Source organism: Equus quagga, chromosome 15 (genome assembly GCF_021613505.1).
Source record: "Equus quagga isolate Etosha38 chromosome 15, UCLA_HA_Equagga_1.0, whole genome shotgun sequence".
Taxonomy (NCBI): Eukaryota; Metazoa; Chordata; class Mammalia; order Perissodactyla; family Equidae; genus Equus; species Equus quagga.
In genome coordinates this window covers 40457096-40475475 of record NC_060281.1, presented here as the reverse complement: position 1 = coordinate 40475475, position 18380 = coordinate 40457096, and the positions used below count along the sequence as shown (strand labels likewise).

Genomic DNA, 18380 nt, shown 5'->3' with positions numbered 1-18380 from the left:
AAACACACAAGCAATGAAACAAGGCACTGTGGGGTTGGGCTTACAGGAGTGTTTTAGGCAATATATTCTAGAGGTTTTGAATAGAGCGATCACAGTGATCTGAAAAACCCTGGAAAATCTTCACAAAGAAGGTACACATTGGGCTGGAATTGAAAACATAGAGCAGAATCAGATAACCCTAAGGGGAAGGGAAAAGCAAATAGCAAAGAGTCTTGAAGGGAGTCAGGTTGTAAGAGTGGGCAGTGGCAGAGGGTAGAAGGGTGGCAAGGGGTCAGATTAGCAAATGCCTTAATGGTCACGCCTGGCTGAGAGGCTGAAGATTATGCTTGGGGATCCAAGGTCGACAGCAGTGTTTAAAACTAGACTACCAATGCGTGGGATTCCCTTTCCTTTCCTCCCTCTCTTCTTTCTGTCCTTTCAAAATAGACTCTGGCTCGACAGACATTCCCAGCCGCCAGGGAATAAGGCAGCAATGGAGGCGCTCACAAGTATTCTTGGCCCTGAACTTGTGTCTCCGGGGGTGGAGCCCAGGGAAGTCGGAGGGAGTTGGGCCAGGTAGAATCAGACCTAACAGCAGCCTTATTCCGCCTTTTGTGAATAATACTTAGCTGCCCGAATATACCCTGGGGTTAAAGGAGGTTCCACCAAGAAGAAAAGGCATTTTCCGGGCGCTCTTACAACTCGAACGTCTCAGATTGCTAACGGCAGCTACAGAGCGCCCGTTGAGCCCCCCAAAAAGTGTCTTCTCGCCATGTGGTTAGTATTTACAGGTTTGTCTAGCTCCTGCTCACTAGAAATGGAAAATTAATAATGCTGATAAAACAACTTGTGACAGGGAGGGCTGCAAAAGGAAAGTGCGTACAGGGATCCCCGAAAGAGCCGGTTTCCGCGCAGACGGGTCTGCAGCATCTGCAGTCCCGCATCCTCGGGCTCCCTCGGCCCGCCGGGAGGTGGGGACAGGGAATCGGGAAGCCCCTGCACAGCCGGCTCTCCGTCGCAGCCAGCAGATGGCTCCCGGGCTCTCGCGCGCGCCCTCGCTCCCTCGCCCCTCTCCAGACGCAGGTCTTTTGCGGGGAGGGAGGGAGGCTGCGAGGAGGGCCGCCTGCCCGCCGCCGCCGCAGCCCCGCGCCGCAGCCGTGCCGGGTGTGCGCCCCGCGCCGGGGAACGAGCGCCCGGGCGCGGGAGGCCGGCCTGGGACCCGGGCGGAGGCCGGCTCTCGCGAGGTGAGGAGAAGACGCAGCAGGAGGAGAGGAGACGAAGGAGGAGGAGAAGGAGGAGGGCCCGAGCTGCCCCCGCCCCGCCTGAGCCCGGCAGGAGAGCAAGGAAACCCCAGCCCCGCGCCCTGCGCCGCTCTCCCCGCCCTCTCCCCACGCCTTCCGCTTTCACCTAGGGCCGTAGGTGCGGCGCGGAGACGGGCCGGAGTGGCGCCGCCGGGAGCAGCGAGCCGGGAGCAGCAGCACGCGCCGCAGCGCCCGGCGCCCTCGCGAATCCTGCCGGGGCTCCGTTCCGCCGCCGGGAACTGCAAGGAGGCGTCATGTAGCAGCCGCCGCAAACCCAGCTCGTATTTGCAACTCTTTTTTTTTTTTTTTGGTGGGGCGGGGGGCGCGGCAAAATTGTATCTCCGCCCCCGCTTGCTTGCCTACTCCTATTTGCAAGCTGCATCTGCCTCTGAGAAATTGAGGGGTCCGGGAGCTGGCGGGGGGCCGTCAATCAGAGTTGGACCTGCAATCCCCCCCGCACCTAGAGAGCAACCATGACCGAGGAGAGCTCCGAGGTTCCCAGGGAGTTGATAGGTAAGAGTCGCGCGGTTGTTGATTTCCTTCTGCCTCTGCGTACTCCTCACCTCCACCTCCCTTCCCACCTCTGCCTTCTCGCAGGTCCCGCGAACTCTCGGCTCCCCTTAGGTCGGAGGGGTGTTGGGCAGGGGCGCTCGGGGCCGCCGGGAAGTTTGCTCCCATTTGACCGCCTGAAAAGCCAAGTCCAGAGAGGGCTGGCGTGGGGAGGGATCGGGAACCCGGGAGCGGACTCCGCTGGGTCGGCTGGGAGTCCGGGGCGCCTCCTCCCGCCACGACTCGGGGGTCGAGGTTGGTAGAAGCAGGGGGCAGGCTGCCTCGGTCTTGGGAGTTCTGGAAGCTAGGAGGAACCTTTACAGCGCCCAGCCCAGTGCCTTAAACTCAGGAAACTCCGGGACAGCCCAGCGCAAGGACGGCTGGCGGGAGCACGGTAGGTCGTTTCGGGCACGTGCCAGGCACCCCCTCCCCGAATATCCCGCAGGAGGTACCCCTCTGACGTACAGACTAGGGGGATGGGGTTGCTAGTCTGGTGTAATGAGTGAGTCTGGCAAGGCGTGGCTTCGCTTAGCGAGCTGGGAGCGAAAGGGTTACAGGACTGACGCAAACTGGGGCCAGGAAATCCAGGGTTAATGATACAAATCTTATTTTAATAATAATTAACCTGCAGATTCTTTGGCCCACCTCCGCCCACCCTCGCCCGTCTCTTAGGGAACCCTATGTGTGCTACCCTATGCAAGGTGACCCATTGTTTGAGTCCCTTGGGGGTTTTTTTAGGGGGGGGGGGCTGGATTTTACGCCTGGAGGTTTAAGTTAATTATGTGGAGGGTTAAAATGGCAGCACTAAAATGAGATGGAGGGAGAGTGTTCTGAAAACCCAGCGTTTAAGCTTGTGTGTGTGTGTGTGCGTGCAGCATGCTGTATCGCGACAAGGTATGTGTGTCCGTGCGCGCGCATGTTTTGAGCCCCATTGACCTATATTCCTGGCTGTACCATCCTTGGCACACTACCCAACCTACAGCTCAGAAAGATGCTGTTTAATGAGTGCTGACCACAGGAGGAAGTTCTAACCGCTCGTTCATCTGCACTTGAGGAATTTGCCCCTCTGTGCTCCTTTTAGCCATAGTACTTTGGAGAAGTTCGTGTGTGCTCTTCTGTTACTGACTGCTAACTCAGCGGATAAAACTTGACGTAAAGAAGCTCTCGCTGGTTTGTATGGAAACTTCTGCTTTTCTTGAATTTTAAAAAACCGCAACACCTAACTCTTTATCCAAATATGGGGTATGAAGTTACCCGCCTTGTCTCCCCATCATACTCCAGCCTCCTCCCTCTCTCCAAGCCTGTGGAATCCCCTCCCGAGATAAAACATTAGCTGCCTTTGCTGGAGTGAGTGGTCCATCCTGCTCTGGGAGGCTGAGATCTGTCTAACACTCTACCTCGAAGAGAAATCTCAGAGTTCCGAGAAAGAGTTTAGGGGAGGATTTGCCTTGCTGGCCAGAGGTTAAGGATACCTAATGAGGATGGCAGATTTTTAAATTAGTTGTTTTTGAGCCTGGTGATGAGAAATTTAGGTAATTGAATCCAAGAGAAAGGGTCGTGAAGGACAGGGTGGGGATAAGGTACCTGGTTTATATCAATGGTTCTCGAAATAAATACTTGGGTATATTGTAAATGTTGAATTTAACCCTTATCTACAAATGGAATTTTTGTGTTTATTGAGCCTTGCCCATCTCATATCTTTCAACCAAGTGACACAGGCTTTTGTGATATGCCCAGTAGGATTTTTCTGGGCCTATAAGTGGTCTAATTAGGCTGGGCTGGGGCAAATTCCTGCACCTGCCTTTCCTGTGCTAATTTCAAGTGCTCCCAAGAGTTTCTTGCTCTCATCAATTCAAAATGGCAGCCATGTGAAAACCACAGTATATTCCCTTAAACTAATTCTCCAAGGCATTTAAGAAACGTACTGTGTATCTTTCTGATTATGAAAGTAATACAAGCTTTTAATAAAAGAATTTAAATGCAGGGAAGACTATTGGTCACGTATATTACTGCTCCCAGATATCTACTTTTAATCTTCTGGTATATAACTTTCCAGTCTCTTTCCATGTGTATATAGTCTAACGTCATTTCAGATGCTCATTTCCCACACTACTTTTTTGGGGGAGGGACGAGTAGCTTGTACTTATTTTGAGTTCTGATAAGATAGGAGCTACATAGAGAACTCCCAGTGAAGTGAGCTCTCCCGCATACCCCCCTCCTCCCAAACATCCCACCTCATTCCTGTTCCCTGAACGAGCTGTGCTTTCTCACTTTTCCATGCCCTTCTCTAGGCTGGCAATGCCCTTTCCTTCCCTTCTTCACTCTTCTTATCTAACTTGGTGGTTGTCAGCTTTTGTGGTGGGTTTCCAATAAGAATAATTTGATCCACCCCTTAGTAAACATATCTATTTATTTGTTAAGCTGCATGCATCATTTAGTGTGTATAATCTAGAACATAAACTAAAACACACATTGCACATAGAAGTAAAAATTCTCTTATTTTCTTCCTGTACCTCCATGGATTGTATTGTACACTGTGCTTTGGAAACCTGTGGTCTATTTCCTGTTCTTTCCAGATTCAGCTCAGGAATCCCCTCCTCCCTGAAGCCTTCATGTAGCTGCTCATCCATAATCTCATGGTAGTGAGTGCAGATTCACTTAATGGCATTCGTCCATCTCCTTCACTAGATTGTAAGCTCCTGGGAAAGACAAGGGCCATCTCTATCCTAGCACCTCCTGGATTGCTTGGCACCCAGGAGATACTCCTGTGTACATATGTTTATTGAATATATGAATGAACCCAAATGATTATCATGCAGAATACAGAGCTATGGGAGTATAGAGGAGGTTGCTATATTTTGAAGGCTAAGTCGAATGTAACCAGGAGAATACCAGGGAAAGGGCATCCCAGGAAAGAGAATAATATATACAAAACCCTGAGGGTGAGGGAGATGGAGATGATAGGGATGATTGGATCTTTAGGTGTGTGCTGAGAAGTTAAGCTGAAAAAATGGGAAAGACCTTGAATGGCATGCTGCAAGGTTTGGGTTCACCCAAAAATGACTGTGACTCAGCCCAAGAATGACATAATCAGACCTGTGGTTCTGGGAGGGTCACTTTGGTTGTGGAGGGGCCGGGGGCTGATAGTTTGGATCATGGACTTAGTCTTGGTGAGAGATTCTGAGGCCCTGCATGCAGGGTCAAACCCAGGGGTCAGGAGCTGTTTTGGGAAGTTGTTCTAGGAAAGTAGGTGACTGCTCCCTATCTGAGAGAAAGGAATTAGAGGTAAGCAAGGTTTCTAGCTTTGGTAGTGACCAGAAGGGAAGATCATAGGTTTGATTTGGGACCTGTTCAGTTTGGGGTGCCAAAAGGAAGGAAGACCCAGGAAGACCTTCCTGCCACTACGAAATTTTCAAGTCTTGCCTTCTGTCTTGTTTTTTTTTTTTTTTTTTGGAGGAAGATTTGCCCTGAGCTAACTGCGGCCAATCTTCCTCTTTTTGCCAAGGAAGCCTGGCTCTGAGCTAACATCTGTGCCCATTTCCTCTACTTTATATGTGGGACGTCTACCACAGCATGACCTGTCAAATGGTGCCATGTCTGCACCTGTGATCTGAACTGGCGAACCCCGGGCCACTGAAACGGAACATGCGCACTTAACCACTGCGGCACCTGGCTGGCCCTTGCCTTCTCTCCTGATTCCTCCTTTTCCATTGCCTTTGACTGCTCTTTGCGGTGTTGTGCTGTGATTATTTTCGAAGGAGAAATGGCCAGGAGCACCCTTCCCTGGCTAAGTTGTTTGGTCTAGTTCTGGTTCTTTGCCGTATTTCCCAACCTTCATGTTAAGGCGCTCATTGAAAATGGTATTGTATGGCCCTGTGATAAACACAGAGGCTGCTGGGCACCAGAGGCAACCAGGTAACGAAGGGAGTTTATGAATTCTGTTTTTTTTTTTTTGAGGAAGATTAGCCCTGAGCTAACATCTGCCAATCCTCCTCTTTTTGCTGAGGAAGACTGGCCCTGAGCTAGCATCCATGCCCATTTTCCTCTACTTTATATGTGGGACACCTGCCACAGCATGGCTTGCCAAGTGGTGCCATGTCCGTACCCGGGATCCGAACCGGCGAACCTGGACTGCTGAAGCGGAACGTGCACACTTAACCGCTGCGCCACTGGGCCGGCCCCCATATGAATTCTTATTGTGCTTATGGTCTGCATGCAATATGGTGCTTCACGATACTGCCTGCATTGCGCATTCTTTCGTGTGTGCATCCTGTTTGCCCAGCAAGATGATGTCATGCCTTGCATGGGCCGGTATTATGTCATATGCTTTTATTTATTTATTATTATTTTTTAAGTATGCTTTTTGGTGAGGAAGATTGACCCTGAGCTAACTAACATCTGTTACCAATTTTCCCCTTTTTTCCCCTCCCCAAAGCCCCAGTACATAGTAGTGTATCCTAGATGTAAGTCCTTCTAGTTCTTCTATGTGGGATGCCACCACAGCATGGCTTGATAAGAGGTGTGTAGGTCCGTGCCCAGGATCCAAACCTGCGAACCCTGGGCCATCAAAGCAGAGCACGCAAAATTAACCACCACACCACCAGGCCGGCCCCTGTCATATGACTTTATCTTGGTCTCAGTGTCTGAGCACAGAGTAGAAGACACAAAGTAGGCATTTGTTAAATACTTGGTCACTGATATCCATCAGGCTTGTTAAAATAAACAAACAAAAGACAATAAAAACAACCAAAAATATTCCTTCAAATGCCCTTTTCTCCCCAATGCTTTTTCCTTACTAAGAAAAGAATATAATGAAACTATTCCCTTCTTTCAGAGAGCATAAAGGATGTTATTGGCAGAAAGATAAAAATTGCAGTGAAGAAGAAAGTAAAGTTGGAAGTTAAGGGAGACAAAGTTGAAAACAAAGTCCTGGTAAGTATTATCGTTTTTTAAACAAAATGTTTGGAAGTGAAAGTGTTTCTCTCCTCTGTTGTTTCGATTGCTTAATTTTCATTCAGCACAAGTTCTGTGTTTTATTTTCTGTTTGAAAGTTCTGTGACCTTTTGTCCTAGATTAATTGGAATATTTGTCTGCTGAAAGCTAAAAGGAGGAGAATTTAAATTTGAGAGACTGAAGTTTTTAAAAACTGTATTCCCTAAAGTTGTAAGAGGCATCCATGTTTTGGTCACCTGCTAGAGCCTGTTTTCAAGTTATTCAAGGTTTGAGGTTAAGTGAAGCTTATTTGTTATCTTTGTTGTGGCTGATTATGTGATTTTATTTGTAAGGACTTAGGGAGGAGTTAAAAAAAGTCATCTTGTGTCCGTTTAATTATTTAATTAAATTTTCTCAAAATCCACATCCATCTTAGGGGTGACGATCTGAGAATGTGGAGAAAACATTTGTCATTGTACACTGGTTTTCTGGTATTTTGGAGGGAAATGCCTGCTGGAGGCAGTATCGACTAGTGCTGAGGTTGGACTGGGGTTCCCTCCAGCTGTGAGAGGAGTTGCTGGGAGTCAGACCTTGTTGGGCACCGAGTTGTAAGAGAGCATCAATGACTGAGTTGTATGTTTAGAAAGGTGAAAAGCCTTTTGTGGTATTTTAGTGGCTTCTAGGTTGAAATTGTGGCAAACCTAAATTTAAGCTTAGGTGAATACAAGTTGTTTATGTTTTTGTTGGAAAGAATATTCTGTTTATCTTTTTATCACTGGAAAGTTTCAAACATGCAAAATAGAGAATGAGCGTTTTGAACCGTGTGTACTTTTCATCCAGCTTCAACAATTTTCGGTGTCTTGCCAATATTGTTTTATCTATCTCCCCAAAGTTAGTTTGTTTTTCTCCTGGAGTATTTTTAAACAAATCCCAAGCATATGTCATTGGAAGAGAATATTTTTGATATTCTGTTTCTTCAGTGGAAGTTGCCACAGAATTTGAAGTGTCTTTCTTATAACATCTGGCTTGACAATCTTTAAAAATATCTGACTGCCTCCTCCTGTAGGTGTGAAGGTTATGCTACTGATGGGTGACTTCTGTTTCTCTGTGGTCTATTTGTACAAGTCAGGATGGCAGAGAAATTGAAGTGGGAAAACTTGAGTGACTTTTTTTTTTTTTTAAGATTTTTTTTTTAAATTTTTTTCCTTTTTTCTCCCCAAAGCCCCCTGGTACCTAGTTGTATGTTCTTCGTTATGGGTCCTTCTAGTTTTGGCATGTGGGACGCTGCCTCAGCGTGGCTTGATGAGCGGTGCCATGTCCACACCCAGGATTTGAACCAACGAAACACTGGGCCGCCTGCAGCGGAGCACGTGAACTTAACCACTCGGCCACGGGGCCAGCCCCAAAACTTGAGTGACTTTTACCCTGTGACAAAATGTGTTCATGTAGATGGCATAACTAAGATGACCAGTAGTAGAAATGATTGGTGTCATCATTCTGTTTTATTTAGCTTTAATAAAGAGTAAATTTCCTTAAAGTATGTTTTACTAATGTTGTTCAGTCATAGGATTGTGGTATTTTTTGGTGGTGGTAGTGTAGAAGAAATTTTGTTTCTGCTGTTTGTTGTTTTATTTTTTTTTAAGGTTTTATTTTATTTATTTATTTTTCTTCTTGAGGAAGATTAACCCTGAGCTAACATCTGCTGTCAATCCTCCACTTTTTGCTGAGGAAGACTGGCCCTGAGCTAACATCGGTGCCCATCTTCCTCCACTTTATATGTTCGACGCCTACCACAGCATGGCTTGCCAAGCGGTGCCATGTCCACACCCGGGATCTCAACCGGGGAACCCAGGTGGCCGAAGCAGAACGTGCACACTTAACCGCTGCGCCACCGGGTGGGCCCCTGTGTGTTGTTTTATATGTTTAAAGTAAATCTTCACAAGATGGATCCACTTTATACAGCTTAAATATCTAGAAGTGTTCTACAACAGTCTAACATGGTACATCGTGTTATTTGGTATGGGCATTGTTCATCATACTAAGAATAAATCCATGTCATGAGTAAAATTTGCAAGGTTAAAATTTCAAAGACAAGTTTAAAGGTACAATATAGTAAAGTTAGCACCATTTAAAAGTAGGTATGATTAGTACTTAATGTTAAGATTGTTTTGGGCTCATCTTAACATTAGCTGGAGTCCATTAAGGTTGTAACCAGATTACAAATGTATTTGAATTTAAGCATTTATCTCCCCAAATCTGGACTCTAAGCAGTTTCTAGGAGCTTGGCATAAACTTGTTTTGACTGTCCCTTACTTGCATGGGCAGGAATTATTAATCGAAATATTCAAGGTCTGACAAGCTTCAAGTTTGAGCATGATGGTCTATGAGTTAACCTTAAATTGTTAATTTTGCAGTTTCTGAATTTAGATGAATTCAATAACTTAAAACATTAGAGGATCTCCTTATAATGTGCATTTCTGACTTTTTTTGGATCTGTCAGTCTACTAAAATAGGTTATAAATGAGTTGGCTTAATATTTTCAACTTATCTTTCCGGAGTTTTATTTCTTGTTCTTTTCCCCCAGTGACCACTCTTAGTGTCCTTCCTTCTCATAAAGCGTAGGAGTGTGTTATATGTTATGTGGTTCCCTCGTTTTGCACTTTGAGACTTTATACAATAATAGCTTATCTTTTGTAGAGGGTTTATCCTCATCTTCCTTCTTCTCATGATCATAATATTTACTGAACATTGACTAGATGCTAGGCGCACTGCCGAGCACTTAATTATGTATTACCTTATCTGATCCCACAACAACCCTATGAGGTAAGCGCTGTTTACATCTCCATTTAAGGAAACTGAGATTCCCAGAGGCTGACCATAACTTGCTTGAGGTCATCCAGCTAGTTAATGACAGAGGTGGGCTTTGAACCTTGATCTGTTTCAGTCGGAGCCTATCTGCTTCACCATTTATTATGCTCAAAAGAAAAAGAAAACATCCTTTGGCTTCTTGTTCATTGGTTGCAAACTTTCAACCAATGATTGGAGAGATTTGGACCTTAGACGTATCAGTGCTTCCTGAGTTTGATTGATTGATTGATACATTAAGTTGTTCCATGCTTATTGAACACCCACTGTGTGCCAGGCACATGGTATGGACAAGGTGGAGACAGCCTCTGAGTACATGGGACTCAGAGCTCACAGTCTCGTTGGAGAGGTAAACGTCAACAGGCGGTGCTCTGAGATGTGCTCCGAGTGGAGTGATTGGGGATTGTGATGCCACATAAATGGAACCCCTAATTCAGGCCTGTGGGTCAGGGAAGACTGGAAAGAAGGGAAACCTAAGCTGACGGTCAATGGATGAGTAGAAGTTGCCAGGGGAAGAGAGTAGAGACATGTTTTGGACAAAGGGATCAGCATATGCCTGGAAGCCAGAGAGGGTTTAGCACGTTAGAGAAACATACTGTGTGTGCCTGGAGCAAGGGTACAGGGCGGAGAATGGCCAAGCATAAAGCTGATTCCTTTCTTGGCAATTGGGATATCAGGTGAAAGCTGGGACTGGTTCAACAGGTCTCTTCTCACCACCTGGTTCTAATGACCTTCACATGAACTTTAGCCTCCCCTCTCAAGGGAGGCAGTAGGCTCAGTGGTTAAGGACTTGAATATTGCAATCACACCTGGTTCACACCGCAGCCTAGCTACTTGGTAATATTAAGCCTCAATTCCTTTCTCTAATGAAATAGGCATTGTAACAGTATCTATTTGTAAATGGCTGCTTTGAAGATTAACTGGGGTGTATTTTAATTTCGCTTAGCACAACACCTAGCACATGGTAAACAACTGACAGATGATAAAGTGAAAGGAACCAAGGGGCGCTATGCTCTTTTTTCTCAGTGGCACAGAAAATGCCAGTCCTTCTGATGTCCAAGTATCCGCTGCCTTTATTGAGGGATTGAGCTCTGTTCACCACGAGGTCAAGAAGGTTTACTTATAATTTATGGCAGCTTTTTAGCAGGATGGAGTGCAACTAACTAGATCCAAAATTTGTGAGGTGTGCTCTGGTCAGCTGAAATCAGAAATGGTAGGGTGTTCAGGGGGAAGAATGTTCTGTGGTCAAATAAGTTTGGCAATCAGGGTGTTAAACAAGACAAACCAGTTTCATTACTGCGTGGCTTTTCAGAGCCATTAATACACTATGTGCATGGAGGTTTTTAAGAATGAGATAAAGTATGCTTTCTTAAACTTATTTAGCCAGACACCCTAAAAACGATAGGTTGGGAAACTGGGATGGAGCAGGCCCAAACTGGTGCCTTTGGGACTGTGTAAAAGGAAGCTAGAACAGGCAAGAAAGGCTGTCTATCCTTAGGAATACTCTCCTAGGGAGCAGCCCTTGGGCCCTGTACTTTTTATCTAAGTAGTGGTCTCGTCCCCACCCGCCGCACACTGGCAGCATGTCATCTCTTGCTGTAATACCTCTTTGTTATCTTCAGGAGATGTCATTAGGAAGTGATTCTGTGTTTCTTAGACTCTTAGTCCTTTTTCCCATTTTCTTTTTTTGGTTGTCAAATGACCCTTTATTGAAGTATTTTCCTTGGTGGTTCTTTACCAGGTAGGCATTCCACCGCACCACTGTTGATGTCATCTATGATGTCATGAGGGTGGTAGCCATCAACATTGCAGCCCAGAGCCTGGGAAGTCCCCAGGATCTCTTTAATGGTTCCAGAGAGTTCTCTGGCCAACGATTGGCTGCATCTCTCCGGCAATGTTGACAAGCTCATCAAAGGTGATATTTCCACTGTGCTTAATGTTTTTCTGCTTCTTCCTGTCTCTTGGTGGTTCCTCGAGGGCTTTGATGATAGGGAAGACGCAGAAGGTTCCAGCTCAATCTGAGCCTGTCGGTTCTGGATGGTTAGTTTCATTGTAATCCTCAGACCCTTCCAATCACCAGTTGCCTTAGCTATGTCATCACCAGCCTTTTTTGGAGACCGAACCAGGGGAGCAATCTTGGGGGCCAGGGCAGACGTGGCACCGACTTCTACCATCAGTGCACCTCAGGTACAGGACTTTGACCTTGTCGGGGTCAAACTTAGGCTGCACGGTGGAGGCGGCTGGTGTTGGATGAACCTGGATTCTGGATGACTGAAGGAAGTTGCACCTTGGCCGCCTCTAGCTGAAAGCCTTTTTCCAGTTTTCTAATAGAATCTTCACCCATTTTTTACAGTGCCTGCCCTTTTACAAATGTATTTTAGTTTGTCTATTTTTTAAAATAACTTTTCATTTGTAGATAATTGTAGATTTACAGGAAGTTATAAGAAACAATGCAGAGAGATCCTTTATCCCCTTTTATCCAGTTTCCTCTATTTTGCAAAATTATAGTATAACATCACAACCAGAATGTTGACATGGATATTGTAAAATGTGGAACTTTTCTGTCACCACAAGGATCTCTCATATCCCCTTTTATGGCCACAGTCACACACCCGTCACTTCTTTGACCCCTGGTAGCCACTAGTCTGTTCTCTATTTCTATAATTTTGTCACTTCAAAATGTTATGTAAGTGTAATCACATGATATACGTCTTTTGGGGTTGGCTTTTTTCACTTCGAGCAATTCCCTGGACCTTCATGCAAGTTGTTGTGTGTTGTTCTTTGTTTTTGCTGAGGAATAGTCCGTGGTCTGGATGTGCACAGTTTATTTACCCACTCACCCATTGGTGGGCTTGTGGGTGGTTTCCACTTTTCGGCTATTAGAAATAAAAAACTGTTATAAACATTTGGTTATAGATCTTTGTGTGACCATAAGTCTTCATTCCTCCCTGATAAATGCCAATGGGCGCAATTGCAGATTTGCACCAGAATTGCCTGTTTAATTTTATAAGAAGCTGTCAAAGTATTTTCCAGAGTGGCTGTACCATCCTTGTCGAGTCCTACCAGCAATGGATGCGTTATCCAATCTCTCCAGATTCTTGGCAGCATTTGGTATTGCCTGGACATTTTTTTGAGGACTAATGGTGGAAAGAAAAATATTTTCAGGAGGAAGCAAGGTCCCTGGTGACCTCTTCCTACCCACGCTCTGCTGTTGCTTGTCTGGTGGAGAGGAATGTGGTCTCCTCTCTCCAGGGTGGTGGCTCTGAAGTATGTGGAGGTCTGTTCCTGGTCTCAGCTTCCTTTTTTTTCTGTTTCATTTTGGAATTTGGGTTCTATCATCCTTGCCAACCCCTTGTTCTTCTACACCCCTCATAAAATGGGTCAGGAGCAGGAATCTCTTTCTTATGAGCCTAAGCAGGTAGGGAAATAGCATGCAGATTTAACCCTTTGGCTTGTTCCCCTATTCCTTTTAAAACAATGCACCCATTGTTCATTTATTTTCTCTTGAAAAGTTAACCTGGAATCTCTTTAATGTATTTTCTTTTGTTTGTCATTTATTTATAACTTTTGAGCATCTTAATTAGGCTTCATTGGAATAACTGTAAGTTAACTTTAAAAGTGTTGAAATGGATAAGAGTGTTATTTTGGGTAACTAAAATACTTTGGTGGCAGTGCTGTCTTTCATTAACTCAAAATATAAACTCTACTCCTACCTATTTATTAGAAAAATACATTAAAAAGGTCATATCTCTCACCTAAAAGTTTTGTAAGCATCTGGCTCACTTAATGACTAATTATTTTATTTTATTTTTTTATTTTTATTTTTTTTAAAGATCTTATTTTATTTTTTCCTTTTTCTCCCCAAGGCCTGCCCGGTACATAGTTGCATATTTTCAGTTGTTGGTCCCTCTCGTTGTGGCATGTGGGATGCTGCCTCAGCATGGCTTGATGAGCGGTGCCATGTCCGTGCCTAGGATCTGAACCGGTGAAACCCTGGGCCACCGAAGCAGAGTGTGTGAACTTAACCACTCGGCCATGGGGCTGGCCCCTGACTAATTATTTTAAATCTCAGACATTCTACGATATGGGAAGCATTATTCTTTCACACTAGGCCGTGTTCATTTTGCATGGCCAGTCTGTTGAATATTTTCCTAATTTCTGAGTCTTTAATACCTAAGTTGGTTCAGCAGCAATTCCTATGGCATGGTCCCTTCTCAGACAGATATCCACTTTGGAATTTGTGTTTCCAGCTACTTTCAGGAGACATCAGCCTTGGCCAGCGGTTTCCAGACTTTAAAAAAAAATTGGAAATAGAAGGGGAGATTCAATTTTGTTCTGGCTGCATATTAGAGACTCCCTATTCACCAGTAAAGTAGTACAAATATCACACTTTTTGAAATAGCTGGTTTGCCATCTCAGGATGCTTTCCATGTAAACAGAGATGGCAGGAGAAGCTTTATTTTGAATTCTGCTCAAAAGTAGGTTATCCTGGTGGCATAGCTTACCTCGTTGTTGATCTCCAAGATGTTAACACATCAAATCATGTGTTTGTGGTTTATTCCAGCAGTTAAAATAGAGGTAAGAATGAAATTCACATCAGATGTTTGTAGATTGCAATGGCTTCTGAAGAACGCTGTTGGAAAATCATTGTTCTAGGCCTTTGGGTTTATTTCCCTCTGCGGGAGGCTCTTGTACTAGTTGTTGGGTAATTTGAACAGTTCTCTTTGTGGTACGATTAGGAGTCTCAACTTTTAAGGATCACTTACAATTCAGTGCACAGGTAATTTTCAAAGCACCTGGGTGAAGTTACCTGACTCTAGAAAACTGAGCTTTAGAAAACAGCAACAACATTGAAACGATCTTCAGGAGTGGGTATCAGAGAGCACACATTGTTGCCAAGGGTCCTGGTGAAAGTTCTGGGATATTCAAAATAAAAGAATCCATATTGAGTGCTTTAGAATTTAACCTAACTCAAAACTGGAGTCAGCGCCCACCGATCTCTGGGTAGGGGGTTGGAGGCAGGCTCTGGGCATATATTTCCAGGAGGCAGTTCTGGCCAGCTTGAACTTGTTACCTGAGCTGCATTTACATTCTTTCTCTCCTCGGCAAATGCCCCAGTTTCTTCTGTAGTTAGGATAGGCGAGTCAAATGACCTTGGGCGAGAAGCTGTTGAACATATACCAGCCTTGGTGTAACTTTTCGTTGCTCTTAAAAAGATACTGTTTTCTAGCCTTTGGGATTTAGCCACCCTGGGACCAGGGCATTTAGGTACACTTTGCGGAGGGGAGGGTGCCTAGGGAGTTTGGGAGTAGTGTGAAAGGGACATTGTGGAAACTGAGGTGCCAGAAAAAATGCAATAACCAAAATATGCAATGAATAGGGAGGACTCTTTTTTCATAGTTATAAAATAGTTACAGAGAAAACAAAACAGACTGTAGTAAAAGGCTACTGTAACACTTTTATGTTTCATTTCATTGGAAACACTGTTAATACCTATTGCTATAGTAGATTGAAAAAATGCAGCTAAAGTTTGATGAAGCTTAGAAGATTTTTTCCCCTAAAATGCTCCTCTTTTAATAGAATACAAGAATTTGGATTGGTATACATGGGGCGTATTGTTGTGAATCTTTGTTAACTATATTCTCTCTCTCTAAATATATCACTTTCTCCAACTCTTTGAGAAAAGAAGGGTAAAGGGGGAAAAGAAGGATGCTGGGGGGGGGGGGGGTGTGGGGGGGGGGCTGCGGGTAAATGAAACAGTCTATTGACTTTCACTCACTGGGTCCAGTTCCTCATCTTTTTTGGGGGGGAGAGAATTTTTCTTTTTTGAGGGGAGAGAGTTTTTCTTTTTTGAAAACATTCTGTTGATGAACCTTGACCAGTAGGTGTCTTGGTCTCTTTAGATGTGAGTAGCTGCACAGTGGGTCTTTGTGGAGGTAGAGGCAGGGATGTACAAATACCCTGAATTGTACTTGGAGCATCTCCAGCCTTTGGTAAGGGGTAGAGATGGATGTGCTTAGTCCTATTAGGGAGGGAAATGTGTCTATTTCTGCGGATTCTTGGGCCTCAGGGTCTCAGGAGACATTTATGGCAGTGACTGGGAATAGTAGGCCTGTCCTCCAGACAGGATCTCGTATGGACAGACTGACTTAAGCTGACTCTGGGAAACTTTGTACAGACCTTGCCCTCCTGATTGCTACCTAGGGGATCTTGGGGTTGGAGGATTCTTGGTGGCCATCTAACCATGCACCCTAGCCAATGAGAAGTTTCTTCCATAGCATCCCTGATAGCTGGGTATCCACTTTTTGCTTCACTATTTTTGGTGATGGGAAAAGCAAGAGTCTCAGAAAGTCCTTTCTTAGCTTGAGCTGGAATCTGCTTCTGAGTAACTTCCCCACATTCACTCTAGTGTAGTCTACCAGAACATCACAGAAGAATTGCTCCCCCCCCCCCCCCCCCCCCGCTCATGAGTGCAGTTCAAGTATTTGAAGACGGTTATCATGTTTTTCCTTGGTCTTTTAGTCCTCAGGCTGTGTGCTCACTTCCTGCAATCTTACTCCTTGGAGGGCATTGCTTTCAGCCTTTTTACTATTCTGATCATCTTGCTTGGGAAGCATCCTACTTTGTCAATGTGCCTTTTAAACTGTAGGTGTTTTGGCATCACAAATGTCTGACAAACACTGTTAAAGTGAATTAAACAGAGCTCTTTCTCTCACCACAGTTTGTCAGAGTTGGGTTTTTCTCGCTCTTTCTGGGCTATATAGTTCTTGCTAGTTTATTTGTAACAGTTTGAGAGTCTTGAGCATCACCTTCCGCTCAACCCAAAGACCTAGGAAGAGCTTCAAGTGTGACTAAGCTTCCAGTGGACTCACCAAAGCTTAACCCAACCTGGACCCTGGAGTCCTCTCAGTGAAGAAAATTCCAGGAAGGTTCAGCTGCCTCACCACTTATTTCAGAAGCATTAATAAAGAACCTTAGTAACTTGACTCTCAACCCTAGTAACAAATTCCCTCCCCTTCTCCCAGAATATCAACCCCAACAGCCTGACAGAGAAAAGAAATTCCCAGGCTTAAGTGATGGCATACCCTACAGGAGGAGGGGAGTAAGGACATTGTTAACTGCTCCAAAAGAAAGGATGCAAAGGATGATACAAATTATTAAACGCCACTACTGCAGCGAACTTCCTGTGCTTCAGAGAGAACCATGACAGGAGGAAATTGAGGTTGAATCAAGAATTCAAAGATTTAATGTAGCTGTCATCATTGCCTGTATCATAGAGATCTTTCTGAGAATACTGGCATGGAGAATAATTATGACAGAGTCGAGTGAGCCATAAACCTTATTCTTACGACTACTTTTAGGATCATTATGCAACAGTTTGGGAAAGCTACTCTATGCTCAGATGGACTGTAGACCAGTATTTTGATGTAAGTGATATAAGTTCTGTATTGTATTCTTTTCTAGCATCTCTTTTCTACCTCGGTACTAGTAATTTATAAGGAACCTATGTAGTTTGCATCTGAATGACTTCAGTATACTTTATTTTAACTTCTTGATTTGACCCAAAGAAGCACTAATATGTCTCAAGTATTGCCTGTGTTTTAGAAGCCTGAGGTCAGTAAGATGAAACCCAACATCACGAATTTGAAGCAAAGTAACTTGTGTGGAAAGAATGTAAAGAAAACATCGAGTGGTTTGGCTAGAGCATGCTTAGAGCAGGGTGCATTAACCAGATTTTCTAGTTTTCAAAGGTTTGAATTGTAATAATTTTTTTTGTGCTGTTTGTTTTCAGTAGCAAGTGTGTGTATAGAGGATCTTAATAAAATTGAGATATATTTGAGTACCTTTAAAGAAAATGAATTAAACAGACTTTCTCAGAGTCTTTAATGAGCTCCTGTGGATTGTGCCTTTTGAAGGGGGGGATGTAGGCGGTGACATCACAGAATTGTTCCTCCAGACCATGTAGGAAAGGTTGATCTAGATGCAGTCTGCCAGGAGAAGAATACCAGCGGCACATTGCTTGGGCATTGAAAGTTTTCCTCTTGTTTTTTAAATGTGAAAGTATCTGCTATTTGCATTACTAAAAAATCATAAAATGAAGGAAAGCAAAACTGAAGCATTACCTAGTCCTATCAATTCAGATATAACCATTGGAAAAATACCAATGAGTATTTTCCTTATTTTTCTATGCTAGCATACATATAAATATATATTTTTTAAATGGAATCATGAATACTATTTTGTAAGCAAATTTTAAAATTTAATTTTCAAGGTCAAAGCTTTCCATGACAATAATATATATCTATGTTTTGAATTTCTGCATGGCACTCCATTAATCCACTAGAGGTATGCTCTATCTAAGACTTATTTTGAGATATTTAGGTTGCTTCCAATATTTTGCCTTATAAATGGTCACATCCTCATATTTATTTCTCTTGGATAAATTCCTGGAAGTGGAATTGCTGCTTGACAGGCTTTTAAAAGGATATATTTTTCACCTGATTGTTATTCAGGAAGTCTCAATAGAGAATAATTCCCCTATCGCATCAATTTTATTGTCTTAAAAAAAAAAAAAAACTACGTAGCAGAATGGCTTGTTCTCTTTGTTCCAGTCCTTGTGTTTCTTAGATCAGTGCTCCTTGGATCCTAGCTCCTGAGGCAATCATTTTTTCTTGCTATTTACGACTCTTGCACGGGTCTGCCGGTGTGGATGTCTTGTCTTCTCTGATATGTTTTTGGGCACAGAGAAGTCCT

At 44.1% G+C, this 18380-nt stretch overlaps 1 protein-coding gene across 8 annotated transcripts in view; it reads left to right on the top strand.

The window, feature by feature from the left end:
* The first annotated feature begins 1156 nt into the window (after window positions 1–1156).
* CARMIL1 (capping protein regulator and myosin 1 linker 1) overlaps window positions 1157–18380 on the top strand; it is a 310460-nt gene continuing 293236 nt past the window's right edge. For 2 of the 8 annotated variants that reach the window (XR_006885326.1, XR_006885325.1), the window contains exons 1-2: window positions 1157–1793; window positions 6664–6761. Coding sequence is in view for 5 of the 8 variants with exons in the window: in XM_046639893.1 (XP_046495849.1) it covers window positions 1754–1793; window positions 6664–6761 (138 nt within the window). In the remaining 3 variants the exon portion in view is untranslated. The remainder of the gene's footprint in view (window positions 1794–6663; window positions 6762–18380) is intronic. The other 6 variants (XR_006885324.1, XM_046639893.1, XM_046639892.1 and 3 more) reach the window with 4 other exon arrangements.